The sequence below is a fragment of the Python bivittatus genome, unplaced genomic scaffold (assembly GCF_059951505.1).
Source record: "Python bivittatus isolate LINGU-HERP-01145 unplaced genomic scaffold, Pbiv_v1 ctg000580_np1212, whole genome shotgun sequence".
Taxonomy (NCBI): Eukaryota; Metazoa; Chordata; class Lepidosauria; order Squamata; family Pythonidae; genus Python; species Python bivittatus.
Window position 1 is genome coordinate 19,858,488 of NW_028277087.1, and position 26,823 is coordinate 19,885,310.

At 38.7% G+C, this 26,823-nt stretch overlaps 1 protein-coding gene and 1 long non-coding RNA gene across 3 annotated transcripts in view; one reads left to right on the forward strand and one right to left on the reverse strand.

Annotated features, from left to right (window-relative positions):
- Nucleotides 1-26,823, forward strand: part of LRRC9 (leucine rich repeat containing 9) — a 65,458-nt gene that overhangs the window by 38,232 nt on the left and 403 nt on the right. The window contains exons 20-31 of the mRNA XM_088149718.1: nt 142-319; nt 2,208-2,428; nt 3,882-4,004; nt 5,535-5,665; nt 7,000-7,108; nt 9,401-9,540; nt 11,783-11,919; nt 13,827-14,044; nt 15,269-15,337; nt 16,653-16,778; nt 22,534-22,717; nt 23,951-24,088. Coding sequence (XP_088005844.1) covers nt 142-319; nt 2,208-2,428; nt 3,882-4,004; nt 5,535-5,665; nt 7,000-7,108; nt 9,401-9,540; nt 11,783-11,919; nt 13,827-14,044; nt 15,269-15,337; nt 16,653-16,778; nt 22,534-22,717; nt 23,951-24,069 — 1,755 coding nt within the window. The 3' untranslated portion in view covers nt 24,070-24,088. The remainder of the gene's footprint in view (nt 1-141; nt 320-2,207; nt 2,429-3,881; nt 4,005-5,534; nt 5,666-6,999; nt 7,109-9,400; nt 9,541-11,782; nt 11,920-13,826; nt 14,045-15,268; nt 15,338-16,652; nt 16,779-22,533; nt 22,718-23,950; nt 24,089-26,823) is intronic.
- Nucleotides 16,876-26,823, reverse strand: part of LOC112540727 (uncharacterized) — a 39,259-nt gene continuing 29,311 nt past the window's right edge. For both annotated transcript variants that reach the window (XR_003084810.2, XR_015797663.1), the window contains one exon: nt 16,876-17,958. This is a non-coding gene — a long non-coding RNA (uncharacterized LOC112540727). The remainder of the gene's footprint in view (nt 17,959-26,823) is intronic.

Below are 26,823 nucleotides of genomic sequence, written 5' to 3' on the forward strand. Positions count from 1 at the left end.
CTAGTGATCAGAGGGAAGGGGATATGCCTACACCATCCAACATACCCAAAGCAGCCCCCCACCCCTTTATTTCTCCTTATATTATAGTTGCTTAATGTTTATAACAGAAGGAGTTGCATGTGGCTCTTTTCCCCCAAACAGATTACTGTATTAGACCTGGATGGCCAGCATCTCTGCAAAATCAGTGGGTTAGAACAATTAGAGAATTTGCGATGGGCATCATTTGGCAACAATAATCTCACTAAAATAGAAGGTTTGGATCGTTGCCTTAATTTGGAGGAACTCACATTAGATGGAAACTGCATTGTAAACCTTGAAGGTAATGAATTTCTGTTTTCAATTCTGTATAGCCATACTTTCGGGATATACATAGACCAGACTTTGCTTCTAGATGGCTTTTGCCTGAAGACTTTTTCCAGCTGCAGTTTATATATCAATGTTTCCCTATTTTTGAAAACATCTCTAGCACTGCTGCATACATTTCTTGTTTGGACTATAGGTAATCCTCGACTTACAACCACAATAGGGAATGGAAAATTCATTGTTAAGCAGTGCAATCATTAAGTGAGGCATCACGTGACTACACCTGATTTTATGACATTTTTTGCAGTGGTCATTAAGTAAATCACATGGTCATTAAGCGAATCACACAGTCATTAAGTTCCCCATTGATTTTCCTTGTTGGAAGGGATTTGCAACAGGGAAGGTTGCAAATGGTGATCACATGACTCTGGATGCTGCAGTTGGTTGCCAAGTGCCTGAATTTTGATCAGGTAACTGCAGGGATGTTGCAGCAGTTGTAAGTGTGAGGACCGGTCGTAACTCACTTTTTTCAGCACTGTCGTAACTTCAAAGAGTTGCTAAACAAATGGTCGTAAGTCGAGGACTACCTGTATATGATATCTTTCTTTGGCGGAATGGGGGGTGGCATCTGAAGCATGATGTAAATGGTGCTGTTTTGAAAAGTGGTATCCAACAACTTAAACTGGTGTGAAATGTAGCAACACTTTGCTTTTGGAGAACTATGTATGAATCATAATAGTTTATTGCTATTTAACCCACAGTGGCAATTTAAATACTTCCAAAAACAATTCAGAACTTTAAAACAATGTAAGATTTGAGTCCACGTGAACTTGTCCTTCATCATGTAATCTTGCTCTATCATTTTCAACCAATCTAGTTATCTGGACAGTTTATTTTATGCTTCTTCCTTCACATGAAATTTGAGGTAGGCTCCTACTCTTCTTATTTGGACCTTGTCAATGTGATACAATCATACTAATCTGGAACAAGGAACAAATCTGTCAAAACTTTCAGGACACAGAATCTTTTCAGTGGCTGCACAGAGATGAAATTTCCTGCCACCAGAACTGGATTCACAACTTTTGTTCACCTTAGGGTTAAAGTAACAATTCTTGTACCAGGGACTACTCTGCATAAGGAGGTCTAGGAACATAAAAAGATGTTTAACTATATAGCAAATTAAAATTAAACTATTAAATTGTAAGACATATATGCTTATAGTGATTACCCTCCTCTCATACCTCACTTGATTTGCATACTTAAAATTAACTGAGTAACGTCTGAATTGGATCTGTTCTCTCATACAGATGCTTTTCCATGAATACACATTCATCTCATATACAGAGGAGGTAGAAAGAGAGGGAGGAAAAGGGGGGGGGCGGAATCTGTTAGTAATGGGCAAATGCAGCTGAGGGGACGGAGTTAATTGGAAAGTGGTTTGCTCATAGCTCATAAATCACAAGTTAGGCTCATGCCCTAGCAACTCATGGGAATCACATATTACAGAATTTCCACTGTGTTGCAGTGTGTGCCCTATTTTGTCTGACATTTTGGCCTTAAATTAGTTTCAGTGCCTGATTCTTTTTTATTGGTTTCATTATTGCATTTTATTTTGCTGAGATATCTCTCTCCATGTGTGTGTGTGTGTGTGTGTATGAGATAACATTTTATATGTTTTAATACATAGGCAACTTAAAGGTGTTTTGGATGCAAACATAGTCTGTAAATACAAGTAGACTATAAACATTTGTTTTGGGGTATTAGTTGACCTGGAACAGCAGAGCAGATGATCTGAAATTGTGGACCAACATGATTCCTTGTTTATCTGCTCTACCAGCTGTGATATTTTTCTCTTGCTGTTTCCTGCCTGTTCTTCAGAAGGGCTGCTCTTTTCCTTTCCTCAGGCATTTCAAAACTCTCCAAACTCATGCGACTGAGTGTCAACAACAATCACCTCACCAGCCTGGAGAGAAATGTTTTTGATAACCTGTCACACCTCCATTACCTCTCCCTTGAAAACAACCGGATCACATCATTAGTAGGTTTACAAAAGGCCTATGCACTCATTGAACTCTACATAAGCAACAACTATGTGTCCTCAAACCAAGAAATATATCAATTAAAGGTAACATTTGTATGTTAAAGTAAAGATGTTGCTCCTTTAACCCATGAACAAAAATCACACTAGTGTGCTGCACAGCTTATTCTTACCTGGCATCCTACAAATGCATTAAGAATGCAGAATTTGGGGACAGCATGCTGATTGAGAATTAGGAAAATAGTAGCCCCAACGCATCTAAGAATGCATTAATGTACAGAAGCCTGATACTGCCTAAAAATGGGGTTGTGAGCTTAGGAGAATAAAGTCCTGTTCAACTAATGAAAAATTAACAGCCTGCGCAATTATTATTTAACAAATAATAGTTCATTAAATGTGAGTTTAATGTGGCATACTTGCTTTAAATTATAGCACTCTGGCCTTATATTTATTGAGGTGCAAGGGTTTGTTTTTTTTCCCATCCACTTTTTCCCTTTACATTTTTCCTTTTACATTTTCTCACCCATTAACCAGAAAGGAAAAAATTAAGGACATCAACTTCAGTGGAAGTTTGTTGGCAGAATAATATTTGGATCCAACAGTTCCAAAGCATCTCCCAATCTCTCTCTCTCTCTCTCTCTCTCTCTCTCTCTCTCTCAATCTATCAATTTGATATGGCCGCCCATATCACAAGAAGTGACTGGGTGGCATACAACAAAAAAATATAAAAACAATAAACATGTCACACACAGTCATATTAAAAAAAAAGTTTATACACACACACACACACAAGGTCTGATCAGCAATGAAGCCATCTTAAGATCTCACTGGTCCCCTGAGACCCCCAGTTCTGATGACAAGGCCAGGTCTTGAGAGACTTCCAGAAAATAAGGAGGAGTGGAGCTGACCTCACTTTGTGGGGGAGTATGTTCCATAAGGCAGAGAAGACCCCACCTCCTTGGGCCCACCAAGTATAGTTCCATGAGAGATGGGACCCACAGCATGCCTGTCTTGCTAGATCTGATGGGGCAAGCAGATGTAATCGGGGAGAGGTGGTCCCTGAAATAACCCAGCCCCATGCCATGAAGGGTTTTAAAGGTCAAAAACAGCACCTTCAGCATGCTTGAATGTGAATATGCTTCGGTGTTCATTTCTTAACCTCTTTTAATTATTTTCAGAGCACTAAAAGTACATGGCAGCAATGGTTTCCACTAGGGTAATAAATCATATGTCTGCCTGTAAAGAAAGAATTATTATCAGGATTCAGTGTTTTTCCTAGAAATACAGATTGCTCCCTAAATAAACAGCTATGGTCTGTGTAGATGCCAAGGAGATATTAACCATCTCTGTTTTAAAACATGAATGTGCTTAAGATATTTTGAGGCATAAAAATGTACGAGAATTCCAAATTTCCATATAAACTCTTTTACCATAAACAGTAATCCTTATTACACATAATCCACCTTGAAAGCATTATCTCAGGATTCTTCCTTTTCTTTAATTGCTTGTTTAATTTAGAGTTGATTTACTTGCTTCCTAGGGGCTAAACAATCTGGCCATACTGGACTTTTATGGAAATCTGATTGTTTGGAAGCAAGAAAACTACCGCCTTTTTGTCATTTTTCATATTCCTTCTCTGAAAGCCTTAGACGGTGTTGCTGTGGTAAGTTTCAAATGCCTAGTTTGAAAGGGAAGGAGAGAGGGAGGAGAATGAGTAGATAGATGGACAGACAGACAGATATGAATAAATGTATATATATTCTCTTACAAGTAATAATAACACTGTATGATGGAACTAAAATACATGTGGAAATAAATGGGAATGCTTCAGTATAGAACAGGGAATAAGATGAGGATGTATGATGTTCCCTTGGTTGAATAATATATTTATGGACAAGTAAATGGCTTATTAGAGGTACGCTGGTTGCTGTCAAGCCCACGTAGCTGGGCAAGATCAAGGAAGCAAGAATACACAGATTTCAGTAAGATATCTTTAATGCTAGTCTGGAGTAAATACTGTATAGAATCTTGAAATCTGTAAGAGGAATCTGCTAGCTTCATTTATAGTGACTTAGTTAAGACTGAGTCTCTTTGAATTATTTGAAATGCTTCTCCCCAAATTTCTTTCTGTTGGGCTAAATTCCTGCCCACTCTGGGGGATGCTGCTGCTCTCACATTTGGGAACATAAACATACCTGTATTTTTGTTGGCAGATGATGCTGGCTGAAAGCCAGAATGATTTGCAGGAAATGTTAGATTGTATGATGCAATGAAAACTATGGATTTGAAAAATAATGTATCTTTTGCTCTTGTCAGGGAACTGAATTAAATGATTGCTAGTTATGTATAGATGGTAAAAAAAAACCCTGAAAAAGTAGATAAATTTGTGTACCTTGGTTTATTAAAATGGGAAAACAGATAAGAAAAAATTTAAGATGTGCAAATGTTGGTAGAAAGGTTGTGGGTAGCATATTACAAAGAATAAATATGTGTTGAAAGAAACAAAAAAAATGATTATTTTTACCGACTTTGTTACATGGAAATGAGACTAGGTATCTCAAGAGAAACAGTACATAACAGTAAATTGAATGCAATGAGAATGGAGTACTTAAGAAGTGGCCATGGTAAAATAAGATGAGATAGAGTCATGAATGAATAACTGCTGAATGAAAGTGGTTTCAAGACAAAAGTGAATGACCAGAATGAAGAAAATATGTTGACATGGTACAATCATATAAAGATAATGAAGATGATTGAATTGCATAATAAATAAATGAAGGAATACTGAATGGGTCTACAGGAATGGGAAGACCAAGAAACAAATGTTTGAATGGAGTTGATGAGATTCTGAAAGAGAGATAGGTGAGAAGTTTATAGAAGAGGAGTCAGTATATGAAGGGCTACATGGGTATAGTGGAAGCTATAGACAAAAACTATGGCGAGTTATATGAATTGTGCTGGTAACCATTCATCCCAGTTTTGAAGAGCATCTCTTTAACTCCCTTATTCAAGTCATTGATAAAAATCTTGAACAGCACAAAGCCCAAGACAGAGCCTAATGGCATGGTACTCCAATAAATATTTCCCTCCACCTGAAGTGAAGCCATTAATCATCACTCCTGGGGGTAGTCATTCAATCACATTTAATATTACATATATTTTCAGTTTACATGTCTAAATGCCATTAATATAGGAAGCAACTGAAGCAGAAAATGCCAAAGATCAATTTGGTGGCAAACTTAATGCTGATATGGTGGCAGAAAGACTGGGCCATTCAAACTTCAGCAAAATGCAAGAATTAAACTGGACAGCCTCGATGATCAGGTGAGTTGTTTTCAGATACTAAAGTGGAAATGACTTTATGGTGATTCATCTTTCTGTATCATCAGAGTTACTGTTCTATATTAATATTATGTTTAATTATTACATTTTTATCCTGATATCCCCCAAGAAAGTAAGGAAGCATAGGTGGTTCTCGTTTCTTCCTAAACCCTTTTTAGCCTGTGAGGTAGATTAGGCTGAGAAATAGGGGCATGTCTCAGTTATATGTTAAGACTGAGCTGAGATGTAAACTGAGTTTAAAAATGCACTTTACTCCTAATACTTACTTGTTCTACTCTCTTAAAATATATTTGTGCAACAGTATCTGAAAGTTCCTAGGAAAACATATCTGCTAACCAACTGCTCTAGGGTGTTATTTTTTGGAAGAACTTGGAGAAAGTTGAATCCCTCCCTTTATTCCACTTTAGACCCCTTGATGCTGCTGTCTAAATTCACATCTACACAAAGTAGCAGAATCATTGTGAATAAATACCCAGGCTGTTGTGAAAAGTAGCAGGGCTTGGATTATTTCCTCTGAGTTGTAATTACCTTGAAGCGAGGTCTGCTCTAAATTCTCTGGAGCAGTTTGAAAGTATTTAGTATTCTATTTGCCCCATTGAAGATTATTAGCAAGGCATGAACGGGGAGATAGCCCCCTCTCTTATGCTAAGATTTGATGCAGTCAGAAGCACTTATTTTGAACATGCAGATCCTTATTAGGATTAATAACTCTGGACAGATGCATGAACATAAAAAGGTGTTCTGTGACATACTGTACAATATCAGTTCATTGGTCCATCTAACTTAACGTTCTCTCCACCAAAGGTTGGGAACCTGGGGAAATCTCTTTCCATTCATGTATCAGTGGGGATGTGGAATCGGGATAGCTAATAGCAGTGGGTGATCAGAACTATAGGATTTTTAGAAAGGAATGTACTTCAAAGAAAAATTAATCATTTTCTTGCTATGCATTGAAATCCCATTTAAAAATCTCCACCCCCCCACCCCTGGTGCTTCAGAAGGAGGAGAAATGATTACAGAACTCAGAGTACATGCTTTGCATGCAGGAGATTCTAAAATCTCCAGGTGAACAGCAGTACTAATGTGATTGTCCTGGGACACTGCAGCACTCCTACCAGTCAAGTTAGACAATTCTAGATTAGATGAACAAATAATTACAATGGCAGAAGATGTTTCCTATAATCCTAATGCATTAGATCTGCAGAAAAGGAAATAAAAGATTTATATATGTGCTCCTTTAAAGTCTGCCTCGGGAAAAAAGCATCACGTTTAATTTACCACCTCTTTCCCCTAAATGCCCTTTTTGTCTGACTCAGAATGGTAGATCTTATGCCAGCAGACCAGTTTAAAAACATCACCAGTGTGAATTTACAGAACAATAATCTTACCTCTTTCAGTGGCTTGATCTTCCTACCTAATGTCAAGGTGAGTTTCCTATCATGCATAGTAGATATTCTTACAGTACTGATCATGAGATATGTTAGGACCACTTTATATTAATGTTACAATGACTATTTCTTCATACAGCTTATTTATTACCTTATTTATTGATTTTCAGCAATATTGGCTGTCAAAAAATACATATTTACACTTAAATGCCACAAAACATACTGGGAATACATGGAAATATTCACAGTATTTGCTTCAAGCTTCCTCTAGAAAGAAGGGAGAAGGAGAGAGAACTGCTGGTGGACTCAGGAGCAGGCTCTTGTCTAAGCTGTTAGTCTGCATAGACGATACATTCAATCATCTGTACAGTGTTTTGATCCTAATAACGACAGACATCATCTAGATGTGCATGAAATTAATATCACTAAGCTGGATGTACACTACTGGCAATGGCAAACAGCAGGCCATTTTGGGTCCAAAGTATGCTTTCCACTATGAAGCATCTATGCATCTGTGGAAGACTTTTATTTGAGTAGATCATTTATGATGGTAGAACCGAGAAGAGAGAATTGTCATAAGTTTCTTTCTCTGCATCCCTCTGTGATATATATTAAATCAGACTGAGAAATTTCAAACTGAATACTGTAAACATTATGGTGACCAAGTGACCTAATTCCTAAAAGTCTGTATCTGTTAAGTTCTAACATCCTCATTCCTCTCACAACCAATATTGGTATAATAATATTCATTATTAGAGTTTTTAAGATTTTGACCAAGTTATGTATATGAAAATGTCTCCTATTTTTAGCTGTCTTTTTTTCAAAGTTAGTACAATTTGCAGAAATTCCAACATTGAAGATGTAATGCAAAATAATCTGAATAATTCAGATAACACTATTTAGTAGATAAGAAAGTCTTTACAAAAAAATAGATGTCAGAAAGATGGATTGTTGATAGTATACTGTAGAAAAGGCTATCCTGGTGGGGTATATTTATGCAAAAAATCCAAAACTGATAGTTGGGTAAAACCTTTATTGAGATCAACCAAACTGGCACAAAAGAACATGTAATCTTTTCATGTTCTCCATAACTTTGCCTCACTCATCATTTTACTAAAGACATAGAAAATAAATGAAGGATACTTCTGAAAATTGCGTCAGTTGTAGCTGTTCCTTCTAAAAGGTGTAGTGTGCTGTGTTAATTTGCCTAAAATGGTAGAAAGCCCAACTATGTGGGAAACGTTTTCTAGATAGCAAGAATACAACACTTCTACTGATGTATGATATCCATATACACTGGAACTGATAAAAAGAAATTGAAAATAAAATGCAATATATTGTTCCTATTATTGTTTACCAGACCCACAAACACCTGTCATAGGCCACAGATATGCACATTTCATTTTTTTTTTAAATTTCACTTAGGTTCTATTCCTGCTACAATGAAAATAGAATGCTTCAATTTTGAGTTCTCAGGTGAACTCTCCTACAAGCACCTTTCACAGGACCGTCCCTCATTCTCTTCAGCAATAAAACTGTCCTATCCTTAACTAGTTCCTAAGGCTTTTTGGAGTAGGGGATGTGTGATAGTCCAAGCTGTGTATGATGGGGATGCATTCCCACAACCTGATTTTATGTTAGAGAGATATACTCTGGTAGGCACGTGTTTGTGTCACTTCTGTCATCTATAAAACATAATACTGATCATCCTGAGATGGATTGTAAAACTGAATTCTATAAAGATTGTAAAAGGTTTTGTTATCTGAACATCAGGTTTCCCAGGGCAGTAATAAACTAGGCTAAAACTCTCAAAAGATTTAGACACGATGGCTAAGAACTAAATCTTTATTGTAATTCTGGAACGGTAGCCATTTATAAATAGTTGATGGTCACTGAGCAAGCTCAAGACTGATAAAGAATTTATACACCCACCTACACCAGTTGAGTGCTCTCTTTCCCCATGTCTCCCCTCGTGTAATGAAATTGTTGCCTTTTCTCACACATATTAGTGACTGGTGCATGTTTACTTTTGTGCTGTAAGGATCCTTTACCACTAACAGATAAATATAGTTGTGGGCTCCAAGTTCTCCCTGGCATCCTTTAGATGTTGTAGGTTGCAACTCTTGCCGTTCCCATCTAGCATGTTAATGTGGGAAGGGTGTTTTTGAGACAGCCACTGCAAGACAAATCAGGGCATAAATGTGAGTCATCCTTATTCCCTTTTGTACTCTTAAGTCTCCACATACCGTAGTTAGTTATTAGCCCTATTGCTGATTATCTAAACTGAGTAGAATTCACTTGATGACCTACAATTCCATTTTTCATGCAGGTTCTCTGCCTCAATTATAATCACATTGAGTCGATCCTCCCTAGACAAAAGCCTTCAAATCACTTAACAAACAGACAGTTGCTATATCAGAAGGTGGTGTCCAGTGGATATGGACAGCAAGGGACGTCCAGAGGCAGCAGGTATACAGTTTTAATAACAGCAACAGAAAGAATGGGCAGTGTGCTTGGAGAGAAGTGAACCCTAACTGGAACCAGTCTCCAAATAAAACATTTCCACTCTAGGGTCAGCTCTGGGAGAAAAACCACGTTGTGAGCTTCTAGCAGGAAATTGCTGAGCATAGAACTGGTTCACTGGTCCCCCATGAACATTCCTTCAATCCCATCTACATCTGGAGTAGTATTATGTATTTTACCTTACTTACTTTCTCTAAGGAGGTCTGGATGATGCATAAGCAATGTGCAAAAGCTGTTTTGAGCTCAAAACACTTCCCATTAATTGAAGCGGTCTGTTTTGAATGTGAAATGGCTGTTTCAAACTCAGAATAGGGCATTTCAAATTCAAGCCACCCACTGTTTTATCCTCACAGGCACCTCTGTGAAGTAAGTAAAGTTTGAGAATTAGTGATTGACTTAAAGTTTCATGGCTGGCAGGGTGCTGCAATTGTTTGCCCTAGTACTGGCTTGACATCTCATTAATTTCTTGTTGAATTAATTGGTAATTGATAAACACATTAAAAGTCATGCCGAACAATGTTTAATGTTTAAACAAAGCGTTAAGAAGTAGACTCTTACTTGAACCATGAGGGGAAGAGTTAGTGTGATAACCCAAGCCAGTATTCAGTTTGCTGCTATGTGGATCACATCTCTAACAAAGAAGAATTTGCCATGATTCCTGTTTCTGTTTTATGTTTGTCTTTATCTGCAGTTCATTTTCCTGAAGAAGAGCCTGGAAAATTGTTGCTAGCTACACAGTAGATATCTGAATATGTTTTCTGGTCAATGATCTGTTGATGGAATGGGGAGTAGTAGCATTAGTAGTAGTGATTTTATTTATTATTTAGCATGTGATGATAATTAAGTGCAGTACAAACATAGAATCATACAAGATTATAACCTGCTGCATTACATTATACTATCACAATAAAAAGTAAGGAATCTCTAAACTAAAAGACCCATGACATATTATAACTTCAGCATTTGCACATTCAAATTAAAATATCAAGTTTTTTAGAAACAAATTAATAGGGTCCTAAGAAAAACAGTTTTACTTCTTTATTATGTTCATATTCCAAGCATAATTATAGAGGGAAGAGGGAATAGCCTTGAGGGACAGGAGGAAGAGCCGCTACCAAGACAACAGTCAGATAAAAGAGAACTGAGTCCAGGGCAGGAATGTAATCTGAGTAAATGTCTCAGACAAGACTCTTCCTACTTCTCATGAAGATAAAAGGGGAGGGAGCGCATTTGAACTTGCAAGATTCTGTTATTATAGCTTTACAATAAAAATAATGCTGACCTACATGACATTGGATTCCTAGTTTGATCTGCCTTGAAGGGCTGATATAATTCTTGTGGGCATTGATTCCAAGTCAAGCTAGTAAGAAAAGACTCTCAATTGTGATGTGGCTATTCTAGTTAAGTAGGAGAACCAATTGACCCTGACCCAATAATGAGATGAGTCATTGCAGGTCTTTCAAATTACTGGGTTTGCTAATATCCAGGACATGATATATCAACATGAGCTATTTATACTGTCTTCTTTCATAAATACTCAGCCAACATGAGACTAAAAAAAGGTAGGAGTGAAATGGAGAAGGTCCAGAATAATATGAACAGCGGCATTTAGAGTATGAATCAACAGGCTGCTACAGTATATCAAGCATAATACATCAGAGCATGAACCAACTGCTTGGTCATCTCAGCCAAGAGAAATTGGCTATGTCATTAAGATGTTGGGATTCATGACAATGGAATGAAACCCTTAGATTTAAATTAGAGGAGAGGCTAGCTCTGGATGCTCCTCCTACATTCTCAATTCTTGTTTTGTTAAGAACTCAGTTTCCTATACCTAAACCACCATAGTTAGAAACCCTAGCGTGCACTGCGCAAGCTCTTCCAAATATACAGTACTGTGCAAAAGTTTTAGGGAGGTGTGAAAAAATGCTGTAAAGTAAGAATGCTTTCAAAAATATGTATTATAATTGTTTATGTTTATCAATTTACAAAATGCATGGATTTTCATGTCATTGCTTAAAGTTCAGGTTTAGATCGTTGCCTGGCTTCCAACAATATAACAAGATGTCCTTTCGCATACAGTCTTTTAAAAGCCTACCATAGGTGCTGAAGACCTTTGCAGAAATTTATTTTCACATTCAGTTTTGTTGAGCTATTCTTCCTGACTCAGATCCTGTTTTCATTTTAGGGATGCAGGATTCAGCGAAAGTTTGTCTCCAATAATGGAGAGTTTAGAAGTTCTCCATTTGGGCTATAATGGAATTACAAGTTTGGCCTTGTTACAGATTAGTAGGCTAAAAAATCTGAAGTTTTTGTTTTTACAGGGTAAGTAGCAATAGTTAGTTCAATATCATTATCATTTATCTATAGTTGCCTTTTGCAGAAAACCAAGAATTCTTATAGGGTGGTGCATGGAATAGGCCTTGGCTGTCTAGTACTTTAAAGAGGAACATTTTGCACTACAACAGTATATTTCAAATACCAAATGAAACTATGATCCCCAATAGTAATCCCTAAGGAGGACCACCATTAGATCAAATAATCATGTACATATAGGCACCATATCATAAAGCCTAAATCACTAATCGAGATAATGTATTTCATCAAATAGGTTCCTTTATGATGCTATTATGGCATAACATCACAAACAGGTTGGTTAAAAAGAAGCCTCTACCACCCACTATCTTCCTTTTGAGAAATTAAAAATATCCTTTCAAAGAAACAATACTGTATTGAAAATGTGTGGTTTTGATACTAAGTTCAGTTAATGAAGTTCAAGGAAAAAGAAAAGACTTTCCCCCCCAAAGCCTTAGTATTATTTTATCCCATGCTATCTCTGATAAAAAGGCTTTGCAGACTTTTTAAAGCAGTACTAAAGTTAGCAAAAACTGTAAATGGGGAGAGGAGTGGAAGGAGTTCTACCTCTTCTGATCCAACTGAATGTAATACAGAATTTTTATGATTGGATCTCCTGTGGTCTTTCCTTTGTCAAAATAGATTTTGGGGGGGGGGTGTAGATTTTATATTAGGATTGAGGCACGAGTGAAGAACAACTCTTAAACTTTGTGCTGATTCCACACATGAATCTCTTAAAAGCTATTCCCTGTGGGGAAAAGCATATTTTCTCCCCCCACCCAGCTAAAGCTGATTTGAAGAGTTTAAGCAGGGACGTGGAGGTGAAATGTGCATTACTGCCTTGGTACTCCTGCACCCTTAAAAAGAGGATATTGCAGTCATGGAATTACCACATCATGTTTAGCTAGTTCTACCAGTAGTGTGAAAAAAATATATCATCTGCTTGGTAGCCTTTGCCCAGGAAAACTTTTCAATTCTTCCAGCAGAAGTATGACTCAAGGGAGATGCCAGTTTTTTGTTATTTATTCATTTATTCAAGTTGTGTAGCCTCCCATCTTGTAATAGAGATTCTGGCAGCTAACATAACATAACCCCCCCCCTCAAACTACAAAATAAACAATAATATATTAAATAATTTTATTAAATAATTAGTATTAAATATTAAAGAGAGCCAGTTTGGTGGTGTGGTTAAGGCACCAGGCTAGAAACTGGAGACTGAGTTCTAGTCCGTCCTTAGGCACAAAGCCAGCTGGGTGACCTTGGGACAGTCACTTTCTCTCAGCTCTGGGAAGGAGGCAATGGCAAACCACTTCCAAAATCTTGCCGAGAAAACTGCAGGAACTTGTCCAGGGAGTCACCAGGAGTAAACGCTGACAGGGAGGGAGGGACACCCTTGTCCCTCATGACATTATGGGCTTCCCATCATGGAAAGCCAAGCTGATTAACTTGTGGCATTAATTGTTCACACATTAGACTAAGCCAGTGTTGTTATAACTATGGTTTGTTGAGTAAATCATACTTTATTAGTAGCCTGGATTCAGCATAATAGTAAGCCATCAGCTGCTGAGTTCATATGATACACTAACTCCAAAACAAGCAAATCATGATATGACAGTATATTTCACAGGAATATAAACATGATCTGATTGCAGATCAAATAAATTCCATATTCATTCAGAGATACTTCGTAGAGAGAAGTATTAAATACCATGATGGTTGGAGTTGTGGGTATCCATTATAAGACCTGATATTCAGTGGTATGGTTTTGGCTGGGTGAAGAGGGTGTAGCTATTCTGAAATATTTGTCCTTTTAATTACTTTCAGTTGTCTGTTTGTCCATTGCATCCCTATCCACTTTTGATTTTGGTGTTTAACAGGAAATGAAATCAGCCACATTGAAGGGCTTGAAGGCCTGCAGATTCTTCAGGAATTGGTGCTGGATCATAATAAAATTAAAGTTATCAGTGAGAATTCCTTTGGCAAACAGAGCTCCCTGCTGGCTCTTCATCTGGAGGAGAATCGCCTGCGTGAACTCAACAATTTGCTTCCCTTGGGAAAACTACAGAAACTTTTCCTTGGTCTCAACAGAATTCAGGTACAGTAGGTCTTATACTTGGCCTTTCCAACCTGAGGTCTTCCAAATATGTTTGAGCTCCTTGAATTCTTGGCCAGTATATCTGCTGAGTGGAAATTTTGGGAGTTGTACTTCCATTACATCTGTAGAGCATTAGGTTGGAGAAGGTTGATTGGAGTAGAACCAATGTCTCAAGTGATGGTTTCCTCATTCCTTTACTGCAACAGAGAGTAGGTCAGCTGGAAATCATAAGAACAGAAAGGACTATAACAGAAATCAGAATTTGAGACCTTAAAACCAGAAAAAAAAATTGTGCAACTCTGGGTAAAAGATTATACACGGATGCTCCACAAATTGCATCTGGCCCACCATCACTATTCTCTTTTGGTCCTAGTACTTTTTTGGAAATAGCACATAAATCTTTGGCACTTCTGGGGTTTCTTCTTCATTCAGGTTGAGTTGTAGTACCTTAAAGCACCTTTATCAGTGCATTCCCTGTCTAATATGCATATACACATATGCCATGTTGTGTGACTTTGTGGACATGTATTTTCTACAGAAAAGCTATATAGGTAGTCCTTGATTAGTAATTGGGACCGGAATTTCCATCACTAAGTGATGCAGTCGTAAAGTGCTATGTCACGTGACTGCATCATTTAGCAACGGCAATCCAGACATTCCCCGTTGCTGTTGTTAAGTGAGGATAGTAGGTTGTTAAGCGAGTTCCAGATGGCTTGCAAGAAACCCAGCAGGCAGGTATGTTGTGGCCAATGGTGGCTGCTGCTGGGCGGACAAGGGTGTGTGAGTGGCCTGCACGTTGTGAGTGCAGCTGGGCTGGGGGAGGGTGCACAGGTGGCTCACAAGGTGTGACGTGGCTGATGCAGTGCAGGGCAGGCTGTGCAAGTGGCCTGAGAGGTGTGGTGTGAGTGTAGCAGAGCTGGGCATGGCTGCTGCTGGGAGCAGGAGGGTGCGCAAATGGCCTACACAGCTGGGCCAGGGTTGGCTGCTGCCAGATGGGGGAGGGTGCGACTTGCGGCCTTCCCTGCTGGCTTCCCTATTGATTTTGTTTGTGGGAAGCCAGCAGGGAAGGTCGCAAATGGTGAACATGTGGCCATAGGATGCTGCAACTGTCATAAATGTGAGCCAGTTGCCAAACACCCAGATTGTGATCATGTCACCATGGGAGTGCTGGGATGGCCAGAACTTTGAGGACCAGTCATAATTTATTTTTTATTTTGGGGGCAGGAATTAGCAGAACTTGAAAAACTTGAACATCTTCCTTGTATTAAAGAACTTTCAATATATGGAAATCCAGTGAGTATACTATTTTGCACAGTTACATCACTTAAGTTTACTCTTCCCTCTGTTTCATTCCTCTAAATATTCATAATGTCTCTATTTAGAAAATGCTGTACAGCATGCTGCATTAAGAATAAAGCAGCTTTCAGTGTCTACCACTTACCATAAAATGTTATGAATTTATTCAAGATATTAAGCACAATATCTGAATAAGTAGAAGTCTTCCCAGTGAATAGTCAATACATTCTTGGGAAACCATGAAAATGAGTTGAATGCAAGCAGGCAAACTATAATATTCCCCAAATGTCAGAATTGAAAAAAATGCTTCATTGCCCAGGCACATTAATATGTTTATGTTCAGCAGATTTCTGTTGTTGCTTTATTTTTTACTTAGTGTTGTTTTGTATTCAGTGGTTTTGAAGTTCTTTTTCAGTATTTACTGTTTTAATCCTCTGCTTTGAGATGTGTTTGAGTATCTTTTTGAATTGTTTACTTTATTGTTAAACTTTTTGTATAATTTTTAGGTAAGCCACTTTATAGATTTCATTCAGAACTGAGTTATAATTACCCCCAAAGTATATATATATTAAATAAACATTGCAGGACTTGAAGTCAGATTTCAGAGAGAATGTGGACTACAATTTATTTTTTCTTTGTATGATCCCAGGAAATTGCTTTAAGAAATTGCAGAGAGATCCTGCATTCGTGCACTCCATGCTTCAAAGTATGTTTTTGGAATTGAATCCGAAGCATTCACAGCCCTAATAATTCCTATTATCACTTGATTGCAGTATTCAGCTGTACACTTACACTGGTTTCAGTAGGTTGGGGTTGCAGCAAAACTAGGCACTGAAAGTTTTCTAATTTTATTTTTTTATTTTTGGGGAATATATTTGGTGCAGAACAAAAGCAGCAGTTTTAAGTCTTATCATGTTCTCTCTCCTTTCTTATCACCTTTCTGCTGAGCATAACATTGAATTGTATAATGCTTCCCTTGTACTAAGCAGACTCAGTGCTCATCATTGCTCTCTTTACCATTATAGCTTCTCTTTCAAAATGAGAATTGCTGCACAACTCATTTAAAAATGTATGTGATTTGTTATAAGACTGCATGCTTGTCTTTTAAAGTTATGAAAACAGATTCCCTTTTCAAATTTGTTACATCTGACTTTACCCTTTGTTAGTGTTAGAGGCGTTAACTTTGTTCTATCGGTCTTCACCTTCAATTAAGTCTAGGAATTGACCTGAACCTTTGGAAAAGATGTGGATATGGAGAACCTGATGCTTTAGTGCTTGGATTAACTTTTTGCATCCTCTTTTCCTGTCCTAGGTATCACGTAAGATTTGCCATCGCCCCCTCCTTGTATTTCGCTTGCCTAACCTTCAGATTTTGGACGGAGTGACAGTTAGCCCAGAAGAGAGGGCAAGGGCTGAATTCCATTTGCTAGAACAGCAAGTAAAGCATGGTTATTATAATTAAGTTTGGTTTGGGCCTGTCTTCTTCTCCCTCCCTCCCTCCCTCCCTCCCTCCCTTCCTTCCCATATTTTTGACACACAGCATGTGGGTTGCCATGTTTCATCAAGAGTTTAAAGCTGACATCCATGACAGTTCAGAAATAGGGATTGCAATTGTCTATTTAACAATACTATCTTAAGCTATCTTGCTCCAAAGATTGTTGTTATACCCCCTGGGTCCCTGTTACCTGCTCAGAAATGATCATCATTATGTGCTCATTGACCTGAAATAACATTTTCTGATGAAGCCTGGCAAGGTCAGCTTGTTCCATTTTACTTTCCTGAAGCACTAAATGACTTTGAATGTATACTTGTGACTCACTTTTATTTTGAAGGAATCCATACTTGCTGATACCTTGTCACCTTGAGGCAACCAAGTGAGTCCTGCTGTGCTTAATTCACAGATAGCAAATAAAAACAGGGAGTGATTTCCAACAGACATAATTGGGGAAGGGAGTTAAAAAGCAAGGGAATGGTGTGTAAGGTTAAGAGATTGGATGGGTGAGACTTTGAGAGGCAAAGACGTAAGTGTAAACAAGAGAGGAATATAAACTATTTATTTATTCATTCATTTATTTATTTATCAATCACATATGTATAGCTGCCCATATCACATGATGACTCTGGGTTGCGTACATAATAAAACAGAACACATAAAAACCATTAAAATCACAATTTAAATTAAAAGAAAAAGAAAAGAAAAAAAATGGCAGCAAAACATACAGAGAGGGCATCAGTTAACCATCATACAACCATCTAACATGCTCCACTCTATCATGGGATAAACTTATCCTTGTCACTTTAATATATGTTCAAATTCTTACCTTGGATCTGAAATCTCACACTTGTTTATAAGTGTGTACAACATAACCTGGGTATAACCACATCTTATTTTTTCCAATAAATAAATCAAAAAGTCTATGTGCTCCAGTTACATTTTTAGTCCATATCTATGTGCATTATCTATAGGAACAGTTAGCCTTACACCTGCAAAGGTCTGGTGAATTAAAATTTGTAAGAGATTCTTGATCCGTTGAAAGTCAGTTGGCCTTGACCTCATCAGTGTCTGGATTAGAGACCATCTGGGAATTCTGTGGATGGATGCCATCTTGAGTGGCATCCTGGAAAAAAGATAGAATGTAAACTTAATGAAGCACTTAGAATTATACTTGCCATGATTCTGCTTAATCACAGGCCTTAGTAACACAGATAAATTTATGGCACTTCTATAGGGACTTTGATACTACTCGCAGATCAGAGCCATGTCCCTGTGATCCCATGCCATGATTGGCTTGAGCTGCACTGCAGTACAGTTCAAATTGCAAACCTGTGTTGCAACTTATGATGGAATTCCACTGGGCTTGTAGTTGGGCCATTTCATCACTTGTGGGAATTTCCACAAGTCCCCACCTCCAGGTTCCTTGCTGTCCTCTTTCCCCACAGCTGCTGACATAGTAACCCAGTGCATAGTGGACATCAGGGTAGCTTTGAGCTGCATTTTTTTTTTTTTTTACTTTTCTGCTGCAGAAACAACTGTTGCACAAGGAAAGGATAGAGATGGGGACAGTCATAGTGCCTTGTCCAGAGGCCACTTTTGGTATTCTTTTTCTGATCAGCTGAAAGGAATGCTGGTTAGCTCTGGAGAGCTCATTCTTGAATTCTCATCATGGCTTTGTGAGGGCAGTCACAGGCCATTGTAAGACTAGCTCTGAAGGTTTGGGTAGTGTTTGGGATGAGAGTGGCTGTGTGAGAAGTGCTTCAACATACTGGGAACTTTAGTATCCTTTCCTTTTCCTTTTTTTCCTTTTTTATGAGCCAGCCCTTAACAATTCCCAGTGATAGAGGGGAAAGTGTATATATAATACTTGGTTGAATTCTTAGTGGCCAGTAAGACTAATACAATTTTCAGTGGAAAAGAAAATCTAGTATTCTGGGTCGCAGCTCACTGTTTCTATTATTAGGAGAAGAAGAATTAATTTGAAAATTGACAAAATGTTTTATATTTGCATCTTGACTCTTAAGCTGCAGATTTTTTTTCCCTTGGAGCATAATATCTAAGCTTTGAATATTTAGTTGTTATTTCAAATTGCTATAGAGAAAAGGATATACCCTCTACAAATTGGGCCATTAGAATATTGAAAAGCACATGTTCCATATCAACTGCCTTTTTAGATCTGGAGATGACTCTATTTAGGCCCGCCTGCAGGCAGCCTTTTAATATTTAACAGTACCTTAGGTTAGACCCATTCCCTTCTGTGATCTTAACTCATACTAGAACCTTGATTTGTGATGTCTTAAGCTTCACTGTTACATACATGTCATAGTAGGCAAAATTTCTGCCATGTTTCTAATAGGTGAGGCATGTTTCTTTATATGCACAAAAACTGGTTTTGTCACTTGAAGATAAACTGCTTGTGAATTCAATTATTGTGTCTTGTAAATGCTCTAATTCTAATCTAAACTGTGTTTTATACACTGGATATCACTTAAAATTAAATGATAGGACAATATTAGTGCAGCTAAGAAGAAAGTGCAAAGGCTTCCCACTTTTTAGTGGGATCTTCTGTTTTTCAGGAAGCTTGAATGAAGATGTTCTACTTAGTTAGTTATAATAGAACTGAGGCATTTTCTTGTTAGGCTGCCAAAGTAGAACAGTTCCTCAGTTTTCTTTGTGACACTCAAGTTTTCTTCCCTAAGAGCTTGTAAAAAGTTAATAAGAAAAATCTTTTTATTGTTCCTTTTAAAATAATCTGGTCACATGAAATTTCATATGGAAAATGTCACATGAAATTTCACATGGAAAAAGTAACTTAATTAGCCCCTTATTTTATATCAGTTTTATTGGGTGAGCCATATACTTGAAATTTAAGGAAGAATATTCAAGTGTTACACTCGCTCAGTAGGAACAAAAATATTATAAAAAATCAAATAATTTAAAAGAATATTACATTTATTTAATAATTCCCCCCAAACGATCCTGAAACAATCCATTTCATTCTATCTTATGGCTAGGTAGTCTCAAGTGCTTTCTTCTGCTGGGGACAAATTATATATATGTATTCTGGTTGTGGTTCTGGGCTCCTCTTGTAAAATGGAAATTCTACTCCTTGGAGAAACAAAGGTAGGGTGGCAGAAATGGGAGCATTACACAAACGGGTATCATCTGCCATTTTCAGTTTGATCTACTTCCAGAATGGTGTCACAAGGATATCCTCCATTTGAGTCACAGCAGATTCCTCAGTCCCACATCTCCAACCAAATTGTTCTTGTGCACTACTGTGGCCCTTTCCACACAATTCATGTGGATTGTGGTTTATCATTATTGTAGCCCAACTTTTATGGGATGTAGGCATAGACCACTTCTAACAGGATTTTCAGATTTTAAAAGATCTTTTAAAGGGTGTCAGTGAGAGAAAGGGAAACATCCAGTGTTGAAGATAAGAGCATGAAGCAGTGGGCTGAAACTGAAGAGTAACTGCTGTCAACTGAAGAAGAGATACTGTCAAAACCTACTGGGGTCAGAACACAGAATTAAGCTGTTAGTGCTTGCTAATGTTTATGGGGAAAGGGCCACAACTCATTGGTAAACTGGATGTTTTCCGTGCAGAAGATTCCAGGTTCTGCCCCAGCCAGGTAGGCTGGAAAAGTCATCATTTGCCTGAAATATCTAGAGAGCTGATGCCAGTTGGATTTAGATGGATTAAAAGTCCAGTTTTCTGCTGTATAAGTCCCTGTCTGCAGCAGAAACACTAGTACCCTAATGAGGGTTTCCATCTACTTGCATGGGACTATTGTCAAAGGCTAACCCCAGCAAATTTTAAATAGATTTGGAATTGGTTCCTGGATTGGAAGGTAATTGATTTCAAGGTAACTGAATTATCTTCTGAGTTAAGGGAGTTCATCTATTTCTACATGAGTATTTTAGTTCAAGTTGTCTAATAACCTGTTGTGGAGCTGGCTTTTAAACTGATTTAGCTAATTTAAAAATTCATATGCTACACCTCAGAAGAAATAAAATAAATTATGGGAATTTGCCTGAAGGAAGACAAGATTAATTCATTGAGATCTAGGGCAGAATATGGGAAAAGTGAGAAGTTTGGTTTTTTTACAGTGAGCACTGAAGCAAACTTGAAGTTTTCAGATCTTGCAGTGAAATCCCATAAGAGAAAATGTTGCTAATCCAAAAATATAGAAAATGAAAGCCCAATCAGATTTTTTGAAAATGTGTTAAAAATAATAAAAATTAATTCTCACTGTCTTGGATTAGACATCAATCTTAAAAGAATATCAGCTCCTTGAAGATATTTGAAATCATCATCTTAAGGTTTTTTCAGAATGTGAAAAGGCACCCAAGTAGTCAGAAGTATACAATGTCATACAAAACAGTAACATCTGGTTTTAATAATCCTTAAAAGCTTACTGGAACAGATGCAGTGTACATTAAAAAAAAAAAAAGTTGCAGAAGATATGACCACAGGGCCTTGATGGATAGCTTTATAGAACAGAGACCATCACTAAGAAGGCTACTCTGCATCCTGAAAATAATATATGGTCCTGGTTCCCAGTTGAGAAGTAACTGAATCAGTAGAGTTGTGTTCTTGGACTCTGCTTATCAAAGGAGTCCCCAACAAGATGATTAATAATTGCAATAAATAATCATTCTGCATGTCAGTTTTTTCTACTCTGATTTTTTTTTTTGAAATACACAGCCATGCATACCCTCAGTTTGAGTGTTTACATGACATAACAAACCATTTTGGCACATAACATAAAGTGAGGGTATACCCTTGAACAGGTCACAGATTATACTACAGTTGTCATGCGCTGCAGGCAGGCAGATTTGGAAAGGTTACCAGGAGAATTAAACATCTTAGACCTCAACAACACGGGTGTGCACGTGCGCCTTTGAGTCAGTTTTTTTTACTCCTGGTGACTGCCTGGACAAGTCCCTGAAGTGTTTTTTGCAAGATTTCAGAAGTGTTTTGCCTTCTTCCTAGGGCTGAGAGTGACTGGCCTAAGGTCACCCAGCTGGCTTCATGACTAAGGAGGGACTAGAACTCACGGTTTCCCAGTTTCTAGCTTGGTGCTTTAACCACTAGACCAAACTGGCTCTCAGTTGGGTGTAGTGGAGAAAATAACAAAATGGAGACTACATCCTCTCCCCCCACCCCAGTTCATCTCTTTGCCTAATCCCATCAGACCCAAATTGACCCTTTTTGCCCACCCCCCATGATAAAGCTCCTGTAGTGCCATCTAAACCAAATAATAGAAATCTCCTCACCAGCTCACAGCCCAGCCCAAGGGCAGCCCTACCAAGGGAATTGCAACTTTGAGAATCTCCAAGAATATCCTCCATCAGCTGAGGACCTCAACATTCCATCTCCTTAATAATGAACTTTCTCAACTCTGCTGCCCTCCTAAAAGGCCCATTTTGCCTAACAAAAGAACTACTGTAACCCCAGGTACGCCGGCAAGGACATGCCTAGCTTCCCCAAACTGGCCAGCAAATCAGATCCCTAGGATTTCCCACCTTGTAGCCCTCAACTTCTGTATAAATCATCTTCCATTGTTTGGGGTCTTTCTTTCTTGTAGAGCAGGCACCCACTGATCAAGTATGGGCCTATAGCATTTTTTTTCTTTGTAGCATCTCTAAGACTGGGAGATTATACTTTATTGCTTCTTATATCCTCATGTAGGTCCTTCCTTCTGCCAGTTCTCCAATAGATTCTGGATTTCCTGGGCTGTCATCTTCTTTCCCCAAAGCATGTTCCTTGAAGATTGCCAATGTGAGTCTTACGGGAGCTGTCAGCCATGCATATGCGACTGACTTTGCTTTTCCCTATACTACTGATGAAGTGAATGGAAGTGAGACTAACAAAAGTAAGTATAAATTGACTGTTATGCTGCATTTCATGCAGTATATCAAAAGTGTTGGCTCTAGTCAATGATTTTTCATGGATTTGGGCAGTTCACTATGGCGGTGTTGGATAGCTTTGGACTATGCAATGGAAACATCAGGTGGTAAATGTGATGGGTTGAGGGTTGAAGTAGGAGCTGTCTGTCAAATGTAAGGTAGCTGCTGGAGTGGGAACCTAATTGCCCAAAGTTCTTAGCTCGATCATCAGGGCAGGAGTTAAACAAGTACAAGCAACCTACCCAATGCAATAGTTGCATGGACAGCTAGAGTCTTGTACAGATGAGATGAGAACGCATGCCCCTCCAATCCTCTGTGGTCACTGATCCAGGTTCAGTTGCTTACTTGACTCAAAATGTCTATAGCATATTAGCAATTTAGAATTAGTAATAATTACATTCATTTAACACATTATGTTTTTTTGTTCTTTTATTGTTTTCTCCTCTCTTTTCATTATGTAAACTGCCCAGAATCATTTTGGAGTCCAGCAGCCTTCTGAATGAAATTATTACATAAGTAAACACATTATTTTGTATTATCAACAAGGACCAGGTGCTTTATGATAACGCAGCTTAAAAAGTACAAGTTCCATCTATGAGCATATGACTTAAATAGAAGACTACCGTAATGGAAAGAAGAGAGAGCCAGCTTAGTGTAGTGGTGAACGCACCAGGCTAGAAACCTAGAGACTAGGAGTTCTAATCCCGCCTTGGACACAAAGCCAGCTGGGTGACCTTGGGCCAGTCACTCTCAGCCCTAGGAAGAAGAGGGCAATGGCAAACCACTTCTGAAATCTTGCCAAGAAAACTGCAGGGACTAGTCCAGGCAGTCACCAGGAGTCAACACTGACTTGAAGGCACCAAAAAAAAAAGGAGGGGAGGGGAGAGAGGGGAGGGGAGAGGAGAGGAGAGGAGAGGAGAGGCAATGAAGATGGAACTGGCATATCTGGCTGCACAAAGGTAGATGACTATGAAATGGTGTAGTGGACATCCAATTTGTGGGAGCCAATTTGTGGCAGCCTTAAGAAGAGAGGTAGTGAGAGAACAGAAGTGGGAAAATAATTATATAAATCTGTAGCTGTCTGACTTGCAGTAAGCTGTGTATAATTCACTTCAGTTTATACATTTTTATCTTGCTTATCCTAAATAAAAAAAATTATCAACATTTGGAGAGTGCCAATTTTACAATTTAATTTTCAGGTAGGAAACCAAAGAACACAGCACTGGGATTGTGTAATTCTCGGAGCATTCATGCTGAATTAGCCATGAGGCAAGCCAAAGGTACATCAGCTAACTTTACAAGCCATGGGACCTCATAGTTCATCCTTGCTGAATAATGTAAGTCTATTTCATCCATATTAACGATTTCAGCAGCTCTCTTCTGACAATTAAGAATAGTACTATAGGTTGCCAGTTTTTTAGTTGTCTTACCTGCTTTATCTCTCTATTCCTCCAAATAATTGAACATAATAATTATTCTTCCATTTATATTCTTAGCAATCTTGTGGGGTAGATTACATTGAGAGATCATGATTGACTTCAAGTTACCCAGGAGGTTTTCTGGCAAAGCAGGACATTGAAATTGAGTATCTCTGGTTCTGGTCTAACATTTTAGCCACTGCAGGTAATCCTCAGGTTATGACCCTAATTGGGACTGGAATTTCCATCACTAACAAAGTGGTTGTTAAGCAAAACATAACGTGACCGCTTAGCAGTGGACGTTCCAGCAGTCCCAATTCCAGTTGTTAGGTGAGAACTGCAGAGTTCTTAGGCGAGGACCTTACATGACTGCAACTTGCAGCCTCCTGCTGGCTTCCCTATCAACTTTGCTTGTCAGAAGCTGGCTGGGAAGGTTGCAAATGGTGATCATGTCTCCGTCTCCTGCAGTTCTGACCCTGATCCAAGCCATTCTTGGTTTGGTCCTTCCCAGCCCTGAGCCTCAGTTCTTCCAAGGCAAGGGACGCTTTCAGGGGATCACTGAGCCACAAGAGGCCAATTTGCTTCTCCTGCCCTGTGTGAACTGCCTCTCCTTCAACTACCCCCACCCATCTCCCCTCCATCTCTGCCCTTTGGCCACCCTGCACAGCATGGCTGAGATGAAGATGCAGCTGTATTCTGCCACCACTGCCACTGGCACCCCCAGCAGACCTTCCTCCCTGCCTTCCTCAGTGCTGTCATCTTCTTCCTCCTCTTCCTCCTCAGCATCACCTCCCCTCCCCTCCCCTCTGCTGGGCTTGCTGATGCAGGCCAGCCTCAAGCCCTATGGTGCGGGAGCTCTGTCAGCACTGGGCTCAGAGGCAGTGGTGAGGGATAGGGCACCAGTGAAGGGTAGGGGGGAGTGGAGGGAGGTGAAGTGGAGGCAGTTCATGCAGGGCAGAACATGACCGCAGGATGCTGCGATGGTGGTAAATGCAGGTCACCAAGCGCCTGAATTTTGATCATGTGACCACGGGGACATTGCCACAGCCGGAACTCTGAGGACTGGATGTAAGTCCATTTTTTCAGCACCATCATACCTTTGAACAGTCACTGAATTAATGGTTGTAACCTGAGGACTACCTGTGCAAAATATGGGGTCCTATGTATTTCTGCACCTAAATCTTTATGTTCTACTTCTTCTATATATGATGTATTGAAAAGCTACTCTTATCTGAGGTGTAGTAGGCATGAAATCAAATTCTCTTTGCTAATTCTGAGTTTTCAGCTTCATAGATTTCCTTGTTCAGTTACACTGAATTTGAGGATAGCTGATACAATTCATTTGCAGGATAAACAGGTCCACTACTAGTCTACTGTATTTCATAGTTTCTCTTTCAAGAGTTAAGGGAGACATTGATGTATTGATTTGATTTGATTTGATTTGATTTGATTTGATTTGATTTGTATCCCACCTTTTGTACAGGAACTTAAGATGGTTTTCCCTCCTATTTTTTCCCAAAACAATAACCCTGTGAGGTAGATTGGGCTGAGAGAATAAGTGGCCCAAAATCACCCGTTGAGTCCTATGGCTGAGGATGGACTAGAACCTGCGTCTCTATGCTCCTAGTCTATCACTGTAACCACTACATCATACAGTACCACATTCCACCACACTGTCAAGTATAGCAAGACATCTGGTCTCTCTTGAGAGAGAAGCTATAAAATGTGTTGGCCATGTTTTCTCTCCAAAGAAGGAAAGGGTTTTGTCCCTGGGAGAAGAAATTGTTAGGGGAAGGCAAGGACCTCATTCAGAGATGATCCTGATAAGGATTCTCCTTATAGGAAGAGTTGTTGTTGAAACCAAAGAAATTGGCAAGAGGTACAGATGATTGCAGACATCTTTAATGGAAATTGTAGATGCCTTGATCCACAGAACTAATTAATTCTTACTTGGAAGAGCTGATTTCCTGGCAAATGTTGACCCTTTTTGTAATATCTTAACATACCTTTTCTTTTCTTTTTTTCCCTATCCAGTTACCTTTCTTCTCCCTTATTTCCTGTCAGTGTTGTTCTTCCATTTTTCTTTCCTTCCCAATACAGCTTCTACTTCCTCTCTTCCCATCTCCACCTAGTTTTCTTTTTCCTGTTGCTGCTGGGAGGAGGAACAGGAATGTTTGTGTGTTTTTGCAGGAGTGGTTGGTGTGTAAGAGGAAGAGTGGTTAGTTTAAAAAGTGGGGGAAGAAACAGGATTTCTTATTTTATAAGCAGTTAATTTTAATCAGTAATTAATTCAGTGAATTTTTCCTCTGCTCTTTTTATGAAGAATGAATTGTGGCAGATACCCAGACATGTTTATGCACAGACAGATATGATACATGAAGACATTTATTGGGGAGGGAACTCATTTCAAATGGAGTTGGCAATCCTAGGTAAAGGAGGTGGGAAACTAGTCATTGCACAGAATTTTGGTTTCTTTATACCTTTTAAAAAATCCCTTTTGGTGGGATTGTCTTAATTTCCAAGTTATCCTTCCATGTAAATATAGCATGTAAGGTATCTGAGGCTTTGGCTATGCCCAATGACCTCACCCAACTGCCCCATTTCCCATCCATTGCCACAGGCTGATGTGACTTTTGGAGAAAGAAGCTGCTTTC